This window comes from Belonocnema kinseyi, chromosome 1 (assembly GCF_010883055.1).
Source record: "Belonocnema kinseyi isolate 2016_QV_RU_SX_M_011 chromosome 1, B_treatae_v1, whole genome shotgun sequence".
Taxonomy (NCBI): domain Eukaryota; kingdom Metazoa; phylum Arthropoda; class Insecta; order Hymenoptera; family Cynipidae; genus Belonocnema; species Belonocnema kinseyi.
In genome coordinates this window covers 99735734-99751206 of record NC_046657.1, presented here as the reverse complement: position 1 = coordinate 99751206, position 15473 = coordinate 99735734, and the positions used below count along the sequence as shown (strand labels likewise).

General features: G+C 31.0%; 1 protein-coding gene across 21 annotated transcripts in view; it reads left to right on the top strand.

The window, feature by feature from the left end:
- The window catches only part of LOC117174841 (ephrin type-B receptor 1-B), a 159903-nt gene extending 144713 nt beyond the window's left edge, over window positions 1–15190 (top strand). For 17 of the 21 annotated variants that reach the window (XM_033364372.1, XM_033364364.1, XM_033364250.1 and 14 more), the window contains one exon: window positions 10935–15190. In XM_033364372.1, the coding sequence (XP_033220263.1) occupies window positions 10935–11199 (265 nt within the window). In that variant the 3' untranslated portion in view covers window positions 11200–15190. Of the gene's footprint in view, window positions 1–1058; window positions 3680–10934 lie in introns of those variants that run through there. The other 4 variants (XM_033364285.1, XM_033364258.1, XM_033364329.1 and 1 more) reach the window with 1 other exon arrangement.
- Window positions 15191–15473: the final 283 nt, after the last annotated feature.

The following is a 15473-nucleotide window of genomic DNA, read 5'->3' as shown; positions in this document are numbered from 1 at the left end:
ATGATCTGCTAGGAAATTTAGATTAGAAATTCAATTATGATTGTACACTAGACTTGCACTTTACTTATCATGTCGAATCAAAATAAGTTGGGTAACAAATAGATTTTCAACTATTTTCTGCCAAGTCGTTGCATCATCTATTAGCATAAATCATGCCGCATGCCTCGCGAGTTTCACATCGTGTCCATAAATTAATTTTCTCGACAGCTCAAGTTTACGTTTCTCGCTAAACAAAGCTCACACGCTCTATGTTCTCTGTTTCTGCTATACTGGGCTTCGATGTTGTGTTAATTCATGTAATTGTACACGCATATGTCTCGATGATCCACAAAAATCTTCACGAATCTTCCACAAAAGGGCAAAGAAGGATGCGTTCGGGAGTGCCCTGAAAGTAAAAAAAAAACCTGATTGGCATTACTGGAAACGTGTCAAACTGAACTCTACCGGACCTTTACTTTTTTTTCTCGTTTTTATTTCTCTTACATTGTTTTCTGCTTTTTTTATTTAATTCCCTTAAAAGTTCCATCAGGAAAATCCTCTTGCTAACAGCTGGGAGCAAAATTAATTTATGGACGAAAGTCTACGTATTTTTTTTTCGCGGTTTTTTATTTCGAATATTGTAGATAAGGGCGGATACGCGTCGTACTGCGGTGGCTCTCTGAAAGCTTTGTCGCTTTTAATGCTTTATTATTTAAATCCAAAAATCCTAATCAAGCCTTTTTAACCCTAAAAGAGTTCTAAATTTATTGCAGTAAAGTGCTATTTTAAATATTTTATTAACTCAACTTGCAAGTATTAATTGTCATTTAATTCGGACACTAACTTGACGATTTTTGGAACTCTTCCTTCCGAAACCTTTGAGAGAAAAGATTTCTCTTCCTTCTAGACTATATCCTGCAAAGTTCCCGTCCTAAATCCTTGGTTTAGTTTCTTCCTTCTTTTTTCTGGGCTAATTCTTTGTGGTTTTGGTTTTGTGGTGTCTTTGGTACCCGACTACGAACAACTCAACTCGACTACCACATCTACATCGACAACTACAACAACAACAACAACAACAGTGTGAGGCCTCCTGCACACAATCCATACTATGTGACAAGTCACAGCGCGGCTGCTCAGACTGGACAGGTGGCAATTCCAGGCTCAGGTTCAGGCCAGTTCGTAGAGGTAGTGGGCCATCAGGCCCAATCAGCACTTGCCGTTCCAGTAATGCCAGCAGGAGCCGGCCGTACTCTACACTATCACACGCACTCGGCCACACACGCACTCCCACACCAACCACCTCTCACATATCCAAATTGGGTCCCCTTCACACACTTTGGCTAATATCAGCCAAAATCTGGATTAAAAGTCTCAAAATCGACAGAATTTTAAATTAAAGACTGCCGAATTCCGGTCAGATTTAAATTATGGGTTACAAACGTGGTTGTGTGGTCTTCCATATCTTACGACTCGATTATAATGATCCCGGAGTAGCGCGCAGTGGATTTCTATGGATCTTATAACTGCGCACTAAATTTCAATCAGCCGAATTGGGTTCCTTGGTCTTGGTATCTATCGATTTTGACGCTTTACTAACATCCAGTACTTAAAAAAAATCTTTCTAGCCACCTTCCCCTTATTCTGGACAATCCGAGAAATTATAATGTACAAACGATAAATTAACCTGTAAAAATGACATTCGGCCCTTCTCAGGTCGAAGGTGGCTCGAGAGACTACTACCAACTCGTACAATTTTCTGTAATTATTTTTACATCCTTATTTTTACGATTATTAATTAGTAATTATTATAATTACGAAATACTATAGTTGCAGGGTTTAAGTTTTGTAAAGTTAGACTCGTGCACAGAAGCAAGTCGTCCACCGGGCTAGGTTATTTCTATTCTTAAGTTAAGAGTTACATTTGCTACGATTCCCTCCAATTGTAACTTCGAAAGGGGGAAGTAATTCAGAACCGACGAAAGTCTTTTAACTTATAATTTTTTTGCACAGTTTTTTTTTCCTAATTCGTATTCGCGCCTCGAGTTCCGAAAATTTTTCCAATCCTCAAGGCGAACATCTAGAAATGGGCATTGTAACTTTCTTTCCACGGAAAGGGTAAATATCAAAAGACTAGGAACCGCTGTAAATAAACCCCGTGAATTTTTCTTTTCGCGTCGCTCGTTATCCTCGCTATCCCGCGTTTTTACTTTTTAACTATGAATTAATTCAGAGGACTGAGTGTAGAGTTGATCGACATATCGACTCTCGATAATCGAAAGCGTAGAGTTTCTAAATAAAAGAATAATAAATATAGTAGCTCGAGAAACGAAGATATATGTTACAAGATATGTAGATGATTTAAAGAGAATGATTAATTATTAAATACCTGTTTAGCGATGAAAAAAAATGAAAAGTATAGAGGACGAATTCAACCAACGAATAGCAATATAGAATAGCCCGGAGAGTTTTAGAATATTCACGTGATTGGCGTGCATATATAGTCTTTCAGAATTTTCTATTGTTATTAATTAATGAAATAATTAATTACTTCAATTATTATTAATATCGTCATCGTCATTCATGGTGTTAATCTTAAAACGCGACATACATAGGATTGTATTTAATATAATATTTATTGATGAAAAGAGGTTTAATCGCCGTATTTCCATCTCCATAAGTTTTCGGAAAAATAGTAAAGGACGTGAATGAAATAATCTCGGCCTGAAATCTGGGTCGTATAAAAAAGCGTGGTAATAATTAGGAACTTTTTCAATCATCTTTATTCGCGAAGCGATTGGAAAGTTTTAGTTGGGAGTTGGAAATACGAGCCCTTTGATTAAAAAGACTTATCTATGAAGAACGCGACCTTCGACTAGTTAGAATAGTATTTTTATACTCGAGAGATTTTTAAATGTACGCGATACCGAGTACGGATAATCGCATATTAATATCTCGCGTATCGATAAAGTAAAATTTAAAAAAAATATATATACGTAATAGTAGACTGAGGCAGATTAAGAAAGAGAAACGAGTGCGAGAGCAGTGAGAGTCGAGATAACGAAACCAATCTGGGAAAACGTTTTACGAAGCATTTGCCCATTTAATATCAAAAGAAATCTACCTGGATGAAAAACGAAAAAAAAATCAAAATCTCAGGATGAAAATTTGCAAATTTTCGCCAGGGTTGACTTCCAAGAATTGAACAAATCTCGCCATTTTTTTTTTAGTATATCCAATTTTTCAATCTAATTTAATTTTGAGTCGTAAGACCTTTTCACACATTTTTCACACAGATTCCAAATCCATACAGTCATGAACACACGAACAAGAGAAAGCGTGAGGAGAAAGTGAAAGAGTGAGGTGAGGAATGAATGTGAGAGAGAGTGAAAGGGGAAAAAAAGACAGCAGGTAAAATAACACGCGCAAGTGTCGCCTTCATGCACTAACAAAATGCTAACAATTGTCAGAATCAGGGAAAGGGGTGCTCCACCCCCACCCCCACCCGCTACGTCGGCTTCCAACGTGCATTTGAGGAAAAGGTAAAAATGTAGAACGGCTATTGCCGGAAATCAAGGAAAAAAGAGAAACTTAAATATGATAAATTGAGAGAATTAATTGATAATTATTTCGAGAGCATTCCACGCTAAAAAAATCTTTTTATTTTATTTGAAAAGATAAATGGTTTAATTAAAAAAAAAAATGGGGTTCTCTTTTTTCTGAGAATGTCGGATATTTCCCCAAGTAGTCAGTGTTTTTGCTCTGCTTGTAACCCTTTTAGTTCGTATCGCACTGCTTGCTTCATATGCACCGTAATCCATAATTATGTGAATAATAACGATAATACTCGTATTTATTGCTAGGTATACTATGTGTGTACGTCCATTTGATTAATATTATTATAGTTACTAAAATTGATAGCTAACAAGCCACAGGTCGTCGCTGTTGCAATTAGTATTGCAGCTCCAGCACTGCCACTAATTATTTGAATTTCAAAGAGTTATTCACTATTAATAGAAATGCGGTGATCTTCTCTGCAGTGGAGTTTTGTGTGTTTAAACTGATTTTCGAGATAGCTCATTATTATTGGGAATGGTTAAACTGCGATACGCCACCTGGTGAGAAAAATTCGAACTAGAAAGAATATGCACGATTTTAAAGATGAATTTTAATTTGTGCATAAAATTGTTTGAGCGATCTTTTTGTGGAGTTTAAAGAATTTATTGGATAATAAAAATAAGTCTTTATCGCAAACAAAGTACTGTAGATGGAATTTACATATTATACAGAGAAAAAACACATTTTTTGACAGAAATATTTTCTAACAAAAAACACAAATGCCGTTCTCTTTATTGTGTTTCTCAAACAATCATAAACTTAAATGAACTTATTTTGAAGCAAAAATGAACCCAAAGTACATTTTTATTAATTTATAGATGAAATATTTTCTATTTAAAAATCTGACCTAAAAGTTAGGTTAGAATTCGTATTTAAATTCCAATCGTTTATTATTCGTATTCTTGGCATAATATGGATAAAATAATATGGATAAAAAAGTTTATTTAAGCTTACAATGTATATTTTTATGCAAAAATTAAAATACATGATTAAAATTGTACTTACTCTTTCTAGTTCCATTTTTTGGCACAATGTGGCGAAACGGTAGACCACCATTCCCAATGAGCTTAACTTTTTTCTTGTTATTACTATTTACGAGTTCTTAATTTTGCAGATCTTCGACATTCACGTGCTTTCAATATAAAAGTTTTGAAAAATTTCCATTTCCTTTTTGAAGGATTCAAGTTTACCTTTAAAATTGGGTATATTATGCAATATAGTTTATTGGCAGAATTAAAAACGCTGAAAATGCTAAATTGAAGAAAATAATGAAAATCGGATTAAGACATAAATGTTCACTCTGCCCCTTTAGTGTAAATAATGCGTGTTTTGCCTTTTCGTAGGCGGGCGAGCCAACAAATTGTAAAATAGTAGTTATCCTATAAATGATATTTATGTAAGAAAGTAGGGAAAAGGGATAAACACGTGTGTAAAAGTCGCTCGCACGCCTGTTTTTAAAAATCCTTCCAAGATTTTTTCTTTTGCACTATGTGTGTCTCTGTATATAGAAATTATTATAAGAAAAGTAACTATATATATATTATATATATATACGTATAAAATATGTGTATATTAAAAATCTTGATCCCGATTTAGATTAAGATTCTGGATTTAATTTTAATACAAACAAAACTGTTGCTTTCTGAAAATATGTTCAATAAATAAAATTGAATGCTACAATTGACCCCTTCTTCACATTCCCTTTTGACAAAGTAGCAATTTTTCATTACGACTTTTATCAATTTTTCGAAATTTTAATCTTTAGACTTTCAATATAAATTACGCTGTCTAATTTAAAAATGTCGATTTTCAAGCTATTTCAGAATTAAAAGAAATTTAAATTTAAATTAGAATTATTTTCATGTTGAGGAATGACATGGTTTTTCCGTAAAATAAAGAATTCTGAATGTTGAAATATACCGAAAGTATAATTACCGAATTCGAAAATTTTCTAATTTCAAATTACAGGAAAAAAAATAAAAATACTGACATTTTTTGTAAACGAAACTTGAAGTAATCTGAAAGTGAAAGTTAACAAATCTAAAAAATTTAGAAACTCAAAATTATGGGAAAACATGGAATTGTGAGGGAATTTTTTTATAAGTCAGGGATTTTTTTCCGAGTGCTAATTCCTTGTTTACATTGCAAAATAAAATTGAATAACAATGATTCTTTATTTGTGAAAGTAGCTTTATATTACCGTATTAAACTATTGTGTTAATAATTCTTTTTTTTTAAATCAGTAATTGTTTTAACTGAAAATTAAACAATGCCAGTTGAATATTCCATCATTTTAGTTGAAAATCCATCTCATTGGTTCAACATTAATTTTTTAAAAATTGAAAATTAAACCATCTGGTTCAAAATTCATGAACTTTGTTACAAACTCATCTTTTAATGTAATAAATTAGTCTTTTTTTATAATTCATCTTTATGGTAGAAAATTCAAGGAACCCAATTATATATTCATCATTTTATTTGAATATTCATTTTTTGTATGAAAATAAAACTGTTTGGTTTGAAAGCTTCACTCTTTTATTAAAAATTCATCTTTGTAGTTTAAAATTCATCTATTCCAGTCGAAGATTCATGATTTTAGTTGAAAATTCATCTCTTTAGTTAAAATTTGTTTGTTTGAAAAACTTATTTTTTTAACTGAACCTTTAAGTATTCATTCTTTGGTTACAAACCGACCTTTTTTGTTTGAAATTAAACTGTTTAATTGATATTTCATGTATTTTGTTGAAAATCTTCTCTTTTTTTAGAGAATTTTTCTGGTTTAAAATTCAAATATTTGCACAAAAATTCATTTATCTTCTTGAAAATGCAATATTTTTACCCAAAAATATTTTATAACATAATTTCTCAAAGCTTCCGTAATTAAACATATTAATTGAATCTCTAGAAACTGAAAAAAAAACATATTCAGTTAACTCACGAAACTGTTTACAAACTCCGAGTCGATTTTTTGATAAAATGTAAAATATTTTAATAGCTCTGTACTATGAAAAATTATATCTAGAAATAACTGAAGATACAAAAAAAAAACGTAGAATTGGTAGGAAATTTGTATCCCGGATTTCAATAGACACTCTGAATTACCGCAGCTCTTCAATTCCCGAAATAAAATTCCCAAAATTAGTGAATTCTCAAATTTGACATATACCTCTAAATTTCAACTTGTCAAAGGTATTAAACTTTTTTTCGGGAATTTGAAATTTCTGTAATTTGCTAAATTTGGAGAATTTACTAACTTCTGGAAATGTAAAATTCGAACTATAAAATTTCAGTCATTTTTTGTAGTTCTCTATTTCAAAAATTGTTTATTTCGGTAATATTATATTTTCGGTACTAATTGAGAAATCCCAAAGGTAAGAATGAATTTTATTATCAAGAACTTATAGTGATGAATTAATTTTAAAATATCAACCTCTTGAAATCCTTCTGTAAACCTCTAGAAATAGACCGAGTGAATTATTTTCTAGAATTCACATGGATCGAGATTGCGAGGCACAAGAATTTATCCAATTGTACATAAAGTTTCCAAAGTTACGATTACGTTTTATACTATGACTTGATGAATGGCAAAGTACAAACAACTCTAAGGAGAGTTACTGAGACCAGTTTCTGAATAAATGAGAATTTCAAGAAGGAATAATAATATAGTTAATCTTGGAACTTGACACCTTCAACTTATTGTTAGACACTTAAAGCTATTAATCAGGAATCGGTGACTTGTTATTTTTACTAAAGAGATTGCAGGATTATAGAAACTTGGTCAAGGTTCTATTTTCTTGGAGAGCATAAAACGTAATCTATCTTTTTTTTCCAGAGAGAGTAAGAGATAGAATGTCCTTGATAAGAATGAATTTCCAATCCTCGAGATTTTTAAAACCTTCCGAATCAAATTTATCTTTTGGGAAAAAGAGTTGAAACTGGGACGTTTTTTTGTGGAAAACGAGTTTAAAAAGGAGGGGAGGGGAAATAAGAACTTAGGCGAGACTATGGAAGGCTAATTCTTTTTTTTAATTTGTGAATTGTTTGAAATTCTTTGAATGGGATATTAGCAAAGTATTGTGAACGGTTTTTTTTTTATTTAACCCTTAAAGGGCACACGTCCGTAAAATTACATAATGAGCATACTGGGTGTTTGGCACCCAAGGGTATTCAAACGTGTGCTGTGCCGACGGTATTGGATAGTTTTTTTTACAAGCAATCAATTAATGATGTTTAATCTATCTAGTTTGAGGAGAAAAAGATTTCGTAACAGTTTTTGAAATTTAAAGTAGTTGAAAAAATCCTTTTTGGAAAAAATTAAAAAATGACTTCTTTCACTCTAAAATTCATAACTTTTTAAGTTTTTAATATTTTTACTTAAAATTTTACTTGAATACTTTCGAGATATGGCGCTTCGAACATAAAATTATTCTTATAGTGTTCGTTCCAAAGAAGGTATTTATAATAAAAAATAAAAGCTTCAATTCAATGAAAAATGAAACGCCGTACTTTGCGTGATTAAACGATATTATTGATCTTAAACTGCCTATAAAAATGATAAAAATCAAAACTATGTGAAAATGACAGAAAAATAGGCTTTCACGTTATTTGTTAACCTGGCGCCATATGTTCCATTTTCTTAAATTTGTTAGGCTTTTTTAAAGTGCAAATAAGTCGCTGGGTGATTTACATCCAGTATACCCTTTAAGGGTTAATGCATTCGAATTAGGGTGATTCTAATTTATAGCAAGTATAAATTTGTAATTTTTCTTGATTAGAGCGCTGTAATATTTCAATAATGTAGATTTCAGATTTTTTTGTATATTTAATAATAAAAATTTCGAAATTCTTACCGCTGTCATTTATTATTCTTTGAGATTTGAACTCTATTCATTTTACAATTAGACGCTTTTGAATTATGAGCGTGTAAATTTTGACGTTTTTAAAGATGAATTGTTTTAAAATTAAACGTTTCAAATATTTTAAATTTTCAAATTTCAACAGTTTAAACTCTATTTCGGACTTTTTAAATTTTATATTCTTTCGTTTAAAAGTTTCAAACTTTGTAAGACTTTTTAGTTTTTACTTTTAATGCTTCCAAGTTCGCTTTTTCTTCAAGTTTTAAACATTTTGGCTGCTTAGCATTTCAAATTTCCCCAAAGTTTGGTCCTTGAAAATTAAAACAGGATGACATTTTTTATCGAAAATAAAAATCGGGAAAGCGAAAAGTTTCGAAAAAAAATTCTGGAATTTTAGATTCTCGAGAGAAAAAAAATAAAATAAAATTTCATGAATACTTACATTTATTTTTTAAAAACCCAACAATAATTTTAAATGTGAATTATTTCGGAAAATATTTATAAATTAAGGTTGTGAGTACAGAACTGAATAACCAACATTTTAATTGAAAATGGGTTTATTGCGTGTTGGAAAAAAATTAAATACACATTGTCCTGAAAGGATTTTTCAGAATCCTCATTTTTTTAAACAATATGTTTTTCTATTTTAAATAAAATTTTAGTTGACATTTTCGCGTAATAATAATTATATTCAATTTCTTGGAATTGAATTTTTTTCAATTATTATCATTCACTGAAAAAAGAACAACTCTTTTTTTGGACCTTGAGCAAAAAATGCCTTCCATGATTTGTAATCGCGATATTCAGTTTTGATTTTCTCGGAAAAGGATAATTTTTTTGTATCAAAATTTTTTTTTCTGATTGGGAATGGTTAAACTGCGATACACCACCTGATGACAAAAATTCGAACTAGAAAGAATAGGCTCAATTTCAAGGATGCATTTTAATTTGTGTATAATAGTGTTTTAACCATTTTTTGTGTGGAATTTAAAGTATTTATTGGAGAATAAAAATAAGCCTTTATCGGAAACAAAGTGTTTTAGATGAAATTTACATAGTATACAGTAAAAAACCACACTTTTTACAGAAATATTTTTCTAAAGAAAAACAATTATTGTTCTGTTTATTGTGATTTTCAAAAGATTATAAACTTAAATGGACTTATTTTGAAGCAAAAATGAACTCAAAGTAAATTTTTAATGATTTATACATGAAATATTTGCTACTTAAAAATCTGATCTAAAATGTATGGTAGAATTCGTATTTAAATTACAGTCGTCTATTATTCGTATTCTTGGCATAATATGGATAAAATTTGTCGCTACATACATTAATTACAGTTTATTTAAGCTTACGCTGCATTGAAACTCACATGAAATAAGGAAAAAATTGTATTTTTTTTAAAAACCTATTACACAAAAATGTGTTTTTTTTTTCAGTGTATAAAATGGAAATTCTATCTAAAACTATTTGTTTTTTGTATTCAATCATTGTTTTATATTTGACCAAAAATCGTAAAAGTACTTCTATGCAAAAATTAAAATACATGTTTAAAATTGTACCTACTCTTTCTAGTTCCACTTTTTGACACCATGTGGCGAAATGGTAGACCACCATTCCCAATATAGTATCCTCATATATAGAAAGTAAATTTTTTAGTTAAAAAAATTGAAAATTCGATTTTTACTCGCTACGCAAAGCTGATTTAAAAACTCTATGACTTTTTTTTTATTTTTAAATAGTGATTCCAATCTTACAGAATGCATTTTCGCTCTCCTGAAAAATTCCCATTTCGTTGGTTATCAAGTATTGCACTGCCACTATTTAAATTAAAAAATACATTTAAATTTGTACTGTTTTCGAAAAATTTTTTATTTTAAACATTGAAAAAGATTCAACTTGATGTCATTAAACACTGAATTTTAACATCTTTTATGCGGCTAGAAAAAAATTTTACAATAAATATTGAATTCTAAATTTCGGTATTTAAAAGTATTTAAAAATATTTAAAAGTTACAAAAATTTGATCCCATTTCCAAACTATTCTTGAATCTTTTGAGATGTTTCAGAATTTTCAGGAAAGTGTTATAATATTCCTAAATCGTCTAGATTATGTTATAAATAATATCCTAGAAGTTTATGTACCTTTTTTAAATTATTTTGGAATCTTTAATATGCTGTAATTTGAAGCTGCGTTTTAAAAAGGAGCCTTACTAACATTTGAATAAGTCACCTGAGTATGGCTCAATTTCATTCAGTTCTACTGACGTTTCTTTTTTAATTACGTTACCTTGAATATCGAATACAAGTCTTATTAGTTTAAGAGTATCTGCTTTTTTTAAAAGCCTCCATAGTCTGAAAATCCTCTAGACCCCAATTACAGCCTCTGTACAAAAGTGTATTACATTCCCAAAGAAACCTTTACCTGAAAACTACCCCCTAGACTAAAAGTCCATTTAATTAATATTAATTTTCAATTCACAGGGGAACAAATCCACTAGCGCCGGACGCTGTCGACCTGACGCAATTGACGTCTGTCAGCGAATGGTTGGCCTCCATAAAGATGTCTCGGTATGCCGAAAGTTTCGAGAGGGCGGGAGTTACAACTCTCGAAGCCGCTGCCAGAGTCACTGTCCAGGAACTAACCGCTCTGGGCATAACTCTCGTCGGCCACCAGAAGAAAATAATGAACAGCGTGACCGCCCTGCGTGCACAAATGTCCGCCACCTCCCAGGGTTTTCTTGTCTAGTACTCCTCCAAACTGAAGCTTAATTCTCTAAGTCTAAAAAAGAGAAAACTAGAAAAGAAATGCAACTTTTTGTACAGAATCTGTGTTCTATTATCTATGATCAGTCGTCCATCTTCCATTCTGCCCCAAGAATGGAGATTGGAGATTCGAGACTTAAGATATAGAAAGAAAAACTTCCACGGGGTGGAAGTTTTAAAAGTGAGACTCTCTTGGTTTCGAAGCTAAGACAGCAGCTTTGCATCGAATGCGAAATATTTCTCGTGAATGGGAGGGATCTTCCTCTTGATCTCCTGGCTTATTTATTGATTTTATGAGAAAAAAAAATTCGGTCCTTCGAGCCGGTACCAAATCCCGAACGCTTTCTATTAAAATGCTTCCAAAATTGATTCGCTCTCAAAATGATATTATCGTTTAATTATTGACGAGAAGATGTAAGATTATGAGAATCTTAAATAATTTCTACCAGGTCAGGGGAAAAATAGAAAAGAAATATAGAAACCTCCCGAAGACGAACCTTCCCAGTAAATAGAGTGTATTTAGTCGTAGAAAATTTCTATTAATTGTTACTCGTCGATAAAGCGAAGCGAACTCGTAGGATCTCGTAATTTATAAATGACACCACGCCTCGATATTAATTTAAATTCGAGGAGAATGACAAATCATGTCAAAAATTAAAGACGAAAAATGACAAATCGATATAAAAACCCGTTCTTTTCAGTTTCCCGCGTGAGTCGCATCAGTTCCGTATATCTTCCTCCAACCGAGATAACAAAATTCCCAAGAAAATTTTCCCGAAAAAACGATTAGGTGCAAATTTAATATAATTATTTCTCTCCATTCTAGGTGGAATTGTTTTTCTTTCTTTAAAAGAGAGTTTATTTATAAATTATAAAAAAGAGATTTTATTTATTAGAGGATTAAAAAAAGGTTTATTTAGAGAAATTCTTTTTGGGAATGGACATTTTTTGCAGACCAATATAATCACTGCCGTAAACGTAAAAGTACGTTAATAACGTTAAAAATACTTTGCAACGACTAAGATACGACCCCTAATTTGTCTTATATTTACAGTTATTAAGAGATTTTCGTTTAATACCAATGCACACGGCCTAAAAGTAAATCACTCGGAATCATCGAAACGCGTCTTTATTCGAGTGTGGAGAAAAAAGAAAGTTATTGAAATTGATTATTACATTTTCAGGAGAGAAAGATAAACAGATTTCAAAATTTGCAGTTTTAAATTTCGTGCCAAGATTGTGTGAGGTCACACTCATACATAACCTCTTGAATGACGGAAATAAAGCAGTTTTCGGTGGTATGATTTCTGGCGCTTTAATTTTGAGAGATTTCGAGACTTAAATTCACTCGACTTTCGTTTTCTCTCTTGTAAAGACTTAATAAAATATAAATAAATCTAACCGCTAAATGCTTTCGCAGTAACTATTGCTCCGTGCTTGATTAAAAATCCCTAGGGAAAAGTAATGAAGTGTGAGAGTGGGATATTTAAAATAATTCTTATCCCGAAATCTAAATTTGACTGATCCTCCAATTAGGAAAGTAAAGTCTGACGAAGGACAGAAGAACGAGCGAACAAAGGAAACTACGAAATGATACAATTCTTGCCTTTAGTGTTACCTATATAGGTTATTCTATTATCGAAATATCGAGAGCAAAAAATGTGCCAAGAGAATCTTTGAATGCGTGTGCGTGTGTGTGTGAATCTTGTCGAGAGATTGGAATTTTTCAAAATTGAAATTAAAATGAGGAAATGGAAATGAAATATAAAAAAAGTGAAGAGAATAGTAGATTTCCTGTCAAGGGGAGAACCACAGCGACTTCCAATAGAATCGTTATTAAAGTTATCAAAAGTTGGCGTTAAATTTCCAAAATTTCAATAAATTATTATTAACTTTTGATAACTTTGATAACAGTTCTGCTGATCTCATTGGAAGATAGAACGAAAGAATAACTCAAATTCGTTTTTCTTCCCGAAAGAAAAACAGATAAAAAGGAAAGTCAAGAAAGCGAGACCTACGATAAATTGACGCTTTGTGCTCTTTATAACGCGCGTGTTGATCTTCGATTTAAAAATTTTGAAGTCTATATGCGTAATTTTAAGCTATACGTTGTGATACGTTCCACGAAACTTTATGGAGTAAGATTTTGTTGAGAACATATCAATTGTATTTCAAGTCGGATTCGATCCGAAAAATTGAAGGGTGTAACTAGGAAAAATACGCGAACGAGAATTCACGATGGGAATTATCATTAGTCACTGATTTTTAATTATTAATACTCATTTATTAATTATTAATCGCAATTCATGACACATGAATCATATATATTATAAATTCAAGTCTCATTTCTAAAGAAGTCCATTCCAGTTTATTTTTTAAGTAGTTCGACGAATAAAAAATTGAAAACGACTGACCATTTGTAATCTCTAATGATAAAAGAGAGAAAGGGACTTTGGGTTGAAAATTTAAAAGCAGGACTTTAGTTTTTATTTGAAAAGATTTAATTTTGAATATTTTATTTTATTGAAGGATACTGAGCTTTTTTTGTTGTTGTAATTTTGCAATTTGAATTTCTCGCTAGAATGAGGCTAATGTCACACTTGAACATAACCTCGAAAATAATGAAAAAATTGCTCCTTCGTAGAATAAAATTGCAATTTTTCCAAGGGAAAGCAATTTCAAATATCGACTAAACACCCGCAAATGCAGATTTTTATATAGAAATGTTAAAAGTTTTCAAAAGATATTATTAGCATCTTCCTAAGTCTTTGTGCTAAGAAGTTAAACGAATAATCTGTAGAGACTGCGCGAGTCAAGATTGCGGGAGAAAGAAAGTAGCGAAGAAATAAAATATAACAAAGAGAGAAATTTCTCAAATTTGAATTTTGAGGATTTGTGTCTTAAAATCAAAATTCTCTAATCAGCGTGAATGTTCTTTAAAAATATCTGTGAAGCTAAAGCCGCTAAAACAGAACAAAAATAGAGTAATTTTCATAATTTAGTGAAGGTTTTTTTATTCCTCACCAGAATTTTAACGCCCACATTTAAAGATAACCTTTTACTATTTTTTGTTACAAACACTTCAAATTAGATGTTTTCTTAATGTTTTACACAATTTCAAATATGTAGAGGTTAACAATTCTGGAGGGAAATTCAAATAATAAAATTTGAAATGACTCTATTTTAGATAAAGCGAAATCGATAAACGCCTCACACTTTCTACGTAATTCCCTAACATTTATCGCATTTGTAATTCTGTGCTACTATTTATTAAAGAAAAAGAAACTTATTTATTATTTAGAGATCTGACTAAATTAAAGAACTTTTGTTATGGTAAATAGGTTTATCTATCGCTAGAATGAAAAGGGAGAGGCAGAAAGGCGTTTCCTCTATTTTGGAGTTTTACAAAAACTCCGCCCTGTATAAATAAAAATAAAAAGAAAGAGCAAACACGGTTGTCGAGTCGATAAGAATAATATTAGTTAAGCGTTTATTAATTATTAAACCACGTACTGAGTGCGCGTTGTTTATTATTATTATTATTATTATTATTATTTAATACTTTTTCCACTCTTCTTTTTTTAGAGCGAACTCTTTTTGCCAAAGTACCTGCTTCGAAATGAACAAAAAAAAGTAATTAGAGATAAAAAAGAAAGGGACATTTTTTTGTTGAGATTATAGAAAAACAGGTACCGTCCGGTGTACATCGCTTGAAATGCGTTTGCAATAACGTATTTGTATTTAACAGAATTATTTTAAGTAATTGCCAATGATAAGTTTCCGATTGGCCAACACACATCGCCTCCGTGTCTTGAATGATTCTATTGTATAAAGAGATGAAAAATAAGAGAACACAAGATAGAAATTGTCGACAAATTTTTGGGATGACTCTAAAACATTTTTCCTATGGTGTTGTCAAGACGATGTTGAATGTACATAAGATATAATAAATAACATACCTTATACAATGTAAACTGTCTGACTTTCATTTTTTCCTTAATTTACATTTTCGATCATTTTTATTAGCGTATAATTGAAAATGAATAAATAATTCAGATAATATATCACAAATTGAAAATTGTTTAATTATTCATACTTATTTTGATATAGTAAACCACAATTGGGAATAGTTAAATTGCGATACGCCACCTGGTGACCAAAATTCGAACTAGAAAGAATAGGCACGATTTTAAAGATGCATTTTACTTTGTGCATTGAATTTTTCGAGCGATTTTTTGCAGAGTTTAAAGTATTTAT